Raw genomic sequence first — 8,102 nt, 5'->3', positions numbered from 1 at the left:
AGCAGTGTTTTTTTTTTTTTTTTTTTTTTTTTTTTTTTTTTTTTTTTTTTTTTTTTTTTTGGTACTGGGGATTGACCTTGGGACAGCACACTTGTAGGCAGGCAGCAGCACCAGTGAGTTAAATCCCTGGCCTTACAGAAGCATTTCTGCACCAGGGGATCCCAGCCCTGCCTCCAGACCCTGTGGGGGTAAGGATTTGCAGGAACCAACACTATTCCAGGAAATTGCAGATGAGGAAAGTCAAGGTGGAAGAGTCTGGATGGAGAAAAGCCACTCATACCATGGCAGCCAGGAAGCAGAGAGAAAGGATGAGCTGGGGACACCCTTTAGGGTCACACCCTCGATGACCCACCTCTAATCAGGCCCTGCCTCTAACCTGGTCCCATCTCCTATCCCAAATTCAGCTATCGATTGTCTTAGTTTATTTATTGATTGATTTTATTTTTTTGGTATTGGGGATTGAACTCAGGACCTTGTAAGGCAGGCACGGTGCCAATATAGACACAAAGCTATGGATTGGTAAGTGGGTCAGTCCACTGATGAATATAGCATCCCAGTGATCCAATCACCTCCCCAAAGCCCCACCTCTGAACACATAGCCTTTGGGGGCACATTCTTTATCTGAATTATGAAAGAAGTACAGCGAAAAGACATTTATGAATTTTTCTTCATTTTTGATATTCAAAAATTTCACAAAGACTTCCACCATCAACTTTCAGAGAATTGAATTATCACTACTGTATCTCCTCTCTCATTGCATTTGGCATTGTATTTGCCTTTCCTATTTTATCGACTCTTGTGGAGTGGTGTATTGAATAAGGTGTGTTCTTTGTGTCACTGGTTAAGTATTGGCAGTATCGGTTTTCTCTTTCTGGCTTTGAACACAAATTTATATGAGACATTGCACTTCAGATTCCTCCTAGTGCTTCTTTATCTTACCCCCCCCTTTGGGGGGTATGGGTATCAAACTCACGTCCTTGCAAGGCAGGCAGCATATCTTTAAAAAAAATAATCTGGACACAACTTTTTTTTTTTTTTTGGTACCCGAATCAAATGCAGGACCTTGCGCTTGCGAGGCAGGTGGCAGCACCACTGAGCTAAATCCACAGCCTGCACAACTACACTTTTAATCATAGTTCAGTCTTCTTATCTTCCCTCTAATTTCTTTTTGCTCCACAGAGTTCATTTTCTTTTATTTTTAATGAGTAGAAAAAGTAGTTATGTTTTTTTAAAGCAGTTATGTTTTAACATTTATTTAAATGTATGATTTCTTCTGAATCTTGAGTCAATCTTTTCTTTCTTTCCTTCCTTCTTTCTCTTTCTTTACTTTGTATGGAGAATTGAATACAGGGACTCTGTACTAATGTACATCTCCAATGTCTTTTGCATTTTTTTATTTTCAGATAGGGTCTAAGTTGCTAAGTTGCCCAAACTGGAATGAAATTTGTGATCCTGGGTTCTGGGATTAAGGCACTGCAGCATGCCCAGCTTATATTCTTGTTTTCTGTATGAAATTTTTCTCAGAATGATATTATTTTGCTTATTCAAATTGAAATGTAAAGTGTTTTATCTAGTTTGAGGTTGGTTAATAAATTAGTGCTGGTAGTCTCCTTTGTTGCCTTATCATATAGCTTCAAACTATTGGATTTGGATTCTTTTCAATATTTTATGTAGGTGGATAATCAAAACTGCTGTTGAAAATCCCAGTAAGAGTTAAATCCTGTGTATCTCTGCAAAGCTGAAGAAATTACTTACTGTTTCTTGCCTCTTTGCAACCAACTACATAAGAATATCGTTGCTAGATATGAATTAATATAATTTTCTTGGTTGCTAGAAGTAGACATTTTAGACGTTCACAATATCATGTGTCTTATTCCTCTCTGGGCTCCTTTTAGTGATCCTTTCTATGATCAGATGTTATATTTTATAACCAGAATTCTTTCATCTTTATAACTGGGTATATGTGTTATAACTGGGTATAACTAGGTATACTTATAACTGGGTATATTTCTTTGTTTGTTTGTTTTGTTTTGTTTTACAGAAACTAAAGGAACAAGGAGAGATTTCAGAAGCTATGATAAACCTTGGCAATTAAATGCAAAGAAGCCTAAAAAATCAAAAAGTGACCTTGCTGTATCTAATATTTCTCCCCCATCACCGGATTCCAAATCATGTGAGTAAATTTGTTATTCAAATGTGATTCAGTTTTTCAGCCTTTATTGTTCAGAAAATGAAAAGGTAGTAATTGAAGTCAGACATTTTACCTGATATTTCCAGCTATTAATCCTAATAAATTCCATTGCCATTTCAGCATTAACATCTTTCTTATCCTCTCAAACATATCTAACTGATTTAGACCATTTCTATTATGTTGTTCTTTGAAGACCGTGAACTTCTTGGAATGGTCCCTGCCTCTCGTGCCATTTGAAGCATTCAAGACAGAACCGGAACCATGTTTACGAAATACATAAAAGCAAATTAAATCTTTTACAGCAGAAGTAAAAGGAATTCCTATTCCAAACATTTAAAAACAAAGAGATGGAGGATGGGAGGCAGGAGGGAAGTGGACTGGGACATAAAACATAGTAAGATGTGTAATGTATGTGTATCAACTCCCTACGACGAATATAATCATTATATATTATAAACATGTACTAATACAAATAAAAAAATGAATTAAAAAAATTTAAAATTCTTTACTTAGGATCTCCATGAAGTCCCATACATTATTGCTTGTGGCTGAAATCCCTATGCTTATTTTTCCCCCATTATCCTTAGTATCCTTCTTTCTCAGTATCCCTCCTCCTTTCCTGCTACCTTAATAACCACTCGTTTTCTCCAGTGCTCTGCTACCACACATGTAGAAGCTTACTAAATAGCTCAGAAGCCTGCATCAGATATCAATTATTCTTGGAAGACAAAAGCTTGCAACTCTTCTTCCTGATATTAGTTCCTTATGCTTGTTATGTAGCAAGATGCTTGTTTTTAATTTCATCAGGGAAGGGAGTAGGTTGAAATGGTTATTATTGTTTGAAGATGTTTGAAAAACCATGTGTTAACTGGAATCTCTATCTGGGTCATCTGTGGAAGACACTAACATTAAGTCTGGAGATCTTTATTTACTTAGTAGAACACATAAATAGTATTATCCACACCAAGTTACTGTGAGGACTGTATGGAGTATTATAAACTTAGCAAATTAAGATTGTAATCAAATTGTTCAGCTTCACAAGGTTAGTATATAAAATTAGATCACAACAATTTTTAAAACATACAAGTGGAGAGGGAGGAGAGGGGAAAGGGAAATAAAAAGAATTAACATGTGTATGCACATGTTTGAATCCCCCACAATGAATGTAATCATGAACTGCTACACACATGTACCAATAAAAGTAAAAATAAAAAAACAAGTTCATAATTTGCCTATCTTATTCATACCAGCGCACCTAATAGTATCCAACACAGTTCCTAAGTTAATTACAAATTACTAAATGAAAAATATGATTAAAGAGAGAAACAAAAATTGAAATGAATCATTTCTGTTTCTTTTCATCATGGATCTCTCCATCTCTCCTCTCTCCCTCTCCACCTTTCCTGCTCTCTGTGTAGTAATGATAAGTTCATGACCCTAGCAGATTACTAGTTTAGATAGCCACTTTTGGATTCCATCATTTATCACTGAGAGTGGAATGTCCTAAAGACTCTTTGCTTTTTGTGGGATGCTACCTAGCTACATGATTTATAGAACTAAAGGGAGATATTAACAGATTAAACAAACCAGAAAAATCAAGAAGAATGCAGATTGGAACACTATTGGCCACCTTGAGCTGACATTTATAGAGCACTGTGACCAATGCAGTTAAAATATATATAATTCTCAATTCCAGATAGAATATGCAGAAAGATAGAGAATACAGTGTACCATTAAACAGTGACTAAAATTATATGAAGTATGTTTTCTGACAAAACGATATTGTTGGAAATAAGTCACAAGAATTCTAGAAATCCTCCTTGCACCCATGTTTTCTATTAAAAGGTTCCCATGATGTCATGTGCTATATACATATCAAATTTATCATGAACGCAAAAACAACAAAAAATGATTGTAGATTCTCCTGCAAGTTGCTGAGGGAAAGTCCTTAGTGGTTGTATCGGTTTTCTGTTAAACTGCTTATAAACTCCCCAAGTTCAATGGCTCTAAAGCACTTTATAGTTCTTCATGATTTGGTGTTGACTGGCCGGTTTTTCTCCTGGGCTCCACATGTGGGCATGCAGTGGGCTCAGCTGGGGTGGCAGGTGGCTGGGGCATATCTGGGGTTATTTGAGGGTGTTGCCTGGGATTTTTAAAAATCTATGTTCTTGTTAATAAATTAAAAAGGAGAGAGAGGGAGAAAGAAAAATCTTGATGGTCATGGTATTTCCCAGGAAATTAGACAAAGTAGAGATACAGATTGCAGATGAGAAATTATTTAAAGAAGATTAAAAATATAAATTTTTAATCTTTGAAGACTCTGGTACAACTATTGTTTTATTTGCTCCATCGTCTGAGCTTCTTTCTCTTAGGTCTTGACTCTTTCTGAGGGATCCCCTGGGGAATGGCAGGTGATAGAAATGTCTGGAAGTATTTTCCAGATTAACCAGTAACTCCACTCCTCACAGCTTGAACGTCAGACTGTCAACGTTGGCTGTTACCTCTGTCCCAGAGTCGCTTATACAGAGAGGCTCAGAGGAGCTAGCTGAGTTCTATAAATACTGTATTAAAGTGGTTGTTTTTTTTTAGGCTTATTTGAATTACACAAGGACCACTTTCCTATTTTGAAAACTTAGAAAATATTCACATGTAGAAAGATAAATGCTTTCTCCCATTCCTACCCATCAAATTCAGTTCTGTGAAAAATAGCTTTGCCCTTTTGTATCATTTTCTTTGTGCACACAAGCATATGTAACATGTGTGGGTGATTTGCTATAAAAATAGCTCAAAACTGTAAACTTTCCTAAGCTACTTATTTTTATTATTTTAAAATGCATTATGGAAATATCTCCACAGTAATAAACTTAGATTTAACTTATAGTGTTAATAATTGCATACTGTAGCATAATGTGAATGAACAATAATTTACTTAGCCATTCTTCTGTTGAAAGATGTCTAGATAGTTTCCAAGGTTTTGCCGCCACACATGATTTGATGAAATAAAAAAAACCTTAATGTTTCTGTGAAAAAATGAACAATTTTGTACATGTACAGCATACAAGTACAAGTGTTTTCATTTCTTTATGATGATTTACCAGAGAGAAGATTGCTGTGTCCCCAAGAGAGTGCATTGCTTTTTGAAAAGGTGGCAGAATGATGTTTTAATAGTTTAGGACTATTTTCTGTATCCTTGCTCTATTTGAAAAAATAATTTGAAAAAATTCCTTTTATTGTTGTCATCATAAAAGTGCATGATTTTAAAAATAAAGTCATACTATGAAATAGTAGTGCTTTTTTTTTTCTTTCCTCCCACCTGTGCTCCTAAACTGGAGTCACTTTTCACCTGTGTTAGATGTTGCTTTGGGCTAAGTCTTCATGTCAGACTGTAGAAAGTTCTAACACACTTCTTTTCCTTGTTTAACTTGAGGCATCTTCTCTTGTCCTCCATACTTTGTGATTCACTACTAACTCCCCTCTCATCCTGACATGTCGTAATGCATTTATTTCATGTTGGTTAAATATATATTCTGCATTGATAGAATTATGATTGTAGTAGTAACATTTTTCACCCTCCAGACTTGCCACGTCCAATTACTGAACTTCTTAGAATGAACAATTTTCTCTCTTCTGTTTTACCTTGTTTTCTATGTACTCATCACGAATCCTTCACCAAACTTTGCCCAGAGAATTAAACCTTAGTAATATGATCAAACACATCAAGTAATTGTAATTCCTACATTCTTATGTTATTTTGCCTTTTAAAAAATTCATTGAGAAGGATTTGGAAATAAGCCTCTCCGCTGCACCTCTCTGTCTTCTCGGTCTACTCTTGATTTCTAAACCTCTGGGGTCCTAGACATTTTCTTTGCTGTCTTCTCCTTCTCTATCATCCTGAGAATTCCCCCTTTCCTTTTCCTTTAGGGAGATCACTTGTTTCTCAAATTTCAACCTGTTTTTTGTTCACTTTTCATTTCATTAAAGCATCTCTACTGCCAGCTTTCTGGGAGAGAGTGCTTGAGTCCTTTAAGTACCTTGGTTGATTCATTAGCTGATATAAAATTCTGAGTTAGAAGTTATTTCCAGTCAGAATTTGTTCTGTCTTTTAGGGCAAGTGTTGCTGCTGATATACATTTGATTTGCTGTTTTTGAACCTGAAAGTATTTACAATCTTTTCTTTATTGTCAATATTTAAAAGTTTTTATAATACAAATTGAACTGTGCTTGATGTTTAATAGACCCCTTAAATCTGGAATACAATTGTGTTCTTACATCTGTATGATTAAAACATTTTGATGCTCTAATATTTAAGAGTGTGAAATGCTTGTTCTCTTGCCATCCTTCTCTTCATGGACTTTTGTTTCAGTTTTTCTACCTTACTAAATAGTTACCATTTTACATCTTCCTAAAATCATTTATTGTCTAGTAATATCCTTTCTCCTTGCTCAACCAATTATTTGACAGCCCAAATTCCCTTAAATATAACATAATTTTAGTGGGAATTTGAGAGGAAGTAAAAGTAAACACATGTATTTTATCTTTTTTGTTTTATTAAGATATAGAAAGAATGTCTTAAAATATTTGTGAGTTGCTCATTAAGTCAGTAATTACTTTTAAGATGGTAACGTAATACAGTTATGCTTTGCCTGAATATTTCTCCCTAAATTACAGAAATTATTAGCTCCAAATCAATATCTGGATATCTTTGTCTTTGTTAATAGTGCCACTCTTTCCTTTTACTTGTTCAGTTAAAAATTTTAACTGACATTACACCTTTCTTTCTTTTAGCTCACAAGAACCATTTCATCTTGGTACAATCTTTCACATAATGATGAATAGTGAGTTTCAATCATATATAGCATGCTTATGAATAACCATTTCTTTTAAACATAGTGTCAAGGTCAGTAGAGCATCCTAGATGGAACTGGCGGACTAAACCAGAAAGCCGTGATTTTGATGAATTGAACCACATCCTTCAAGAGAGCAAGAAGCTGGGGAAAGCCCTTGAGAATCTCTCTAGAAGTAAGTTCGTTTACTTGATTATAATTGAAATTCTTCACGCATATTAAAGCAGAAACATTCATCACTTTCCCCCATAATCCATTTCCAACATCCTTATTATAATTCTGTGAAAGATTAAAGGTGTGAGATTGATTTTGCGTACTTCACAGATTCATGGGTAGAATGATTAGGTAGTATACAGAGAGTATCGGAAACCCTATAGCTGTTCAACTCTAGCCACATCACAAAGTTTCTGTTATCCATTCGAATGAACATATAATGTCATCTTCTTCATTCTTCTCTTTTGAAATGCATTTGATCACTCTAACAAATAAACATAGTTATTTGCCTCCATAAGTTTCAGATGTTCCTAATCTTAAAGATGGTAACTGGGCCAGATTCACCTAACAATCCTTTCAGAGCCTAGTACACTGCCTTGCAACTTACTTTTTGGACAGCCTTTTATGAAAGAAAGGGCTCTCTAATCTGACAGCTTGGGTTAGAGGTTCTGCTCTGCCACATAGGAGGTGAACGACTGAAGGTAAATAAATTAATCTCCATGAAACTTGTTTCTCACATTTACAAGGCAGGAGGACATGATTGTGTATCTTTTTTTCTGGTAGATATGAAAGTTTAAAGTGATACATTTCAAGTAAAAACTTTAAATGTCACTGTCATGAGAGCAGGCAATCAAAGAGGTATTGTGATTCAATAAATACATTCTATATACATACACATGCATGTAAACTTTATGACTTTAGTAGTGAATCCAAAATATTTTTATCTTTCTCTGCCTCTTTAGCTATTTTAAAAATTAGACACCTAGGGGCCAGAGATTTAGCTCAGTGGCTTGGTGGCCTGCCTTGCAAGCACAAGGACCCGAGTCCAATCCCCGGTACCAAAAAAAAAAAAA

The 8,102-nt window shown here is 35.2% G+C and overlaps 1 protein-coding gene across 1 annotated transcript in view; it reads left to right on the top strand.

Annotated features, from left to right (window-relative positions):
- The window catches only part of CUNH8orf34 (chromosome unknown C8orf34 homolog), a 358,931-nt gene that overhangs the window by 55,839 nt on the left and 294,990 nt on the right, over positions 1-8,102 (top strand). The window contains 2 exon segments of the mRNA XM_010611479.2: positions 2,042-2,173; positions 7,082-7,210. Coding sequence (XP_010609781.1) covers positions 2,042-2,173; positions 7,082-7,210 — 261 coding nt within the window.

This window comes from Fukomys damarensis, unplaced genomic scaffold (genome assembly GCF_012274545.1).
Source record: "Fukomys damarensis isolate Sample0158 unplaced genomic scaffold, DMR_v1.0_HiC HiC_scaffold_5, whole genome shotgun sequence".
NCBI classification, from domain to species: domain Eukaryota; kingdom Metazoa; phylum Chordata; class Mammalia; order Rodentia; family Bathyergidae; genus Fukomys; species Fukomys damarensis.
The sequence above is the reverse complement of the archived record's forward strand: the minus strand, read 5'-3'. Positions and strand labels throughout refer to the sequence as shown.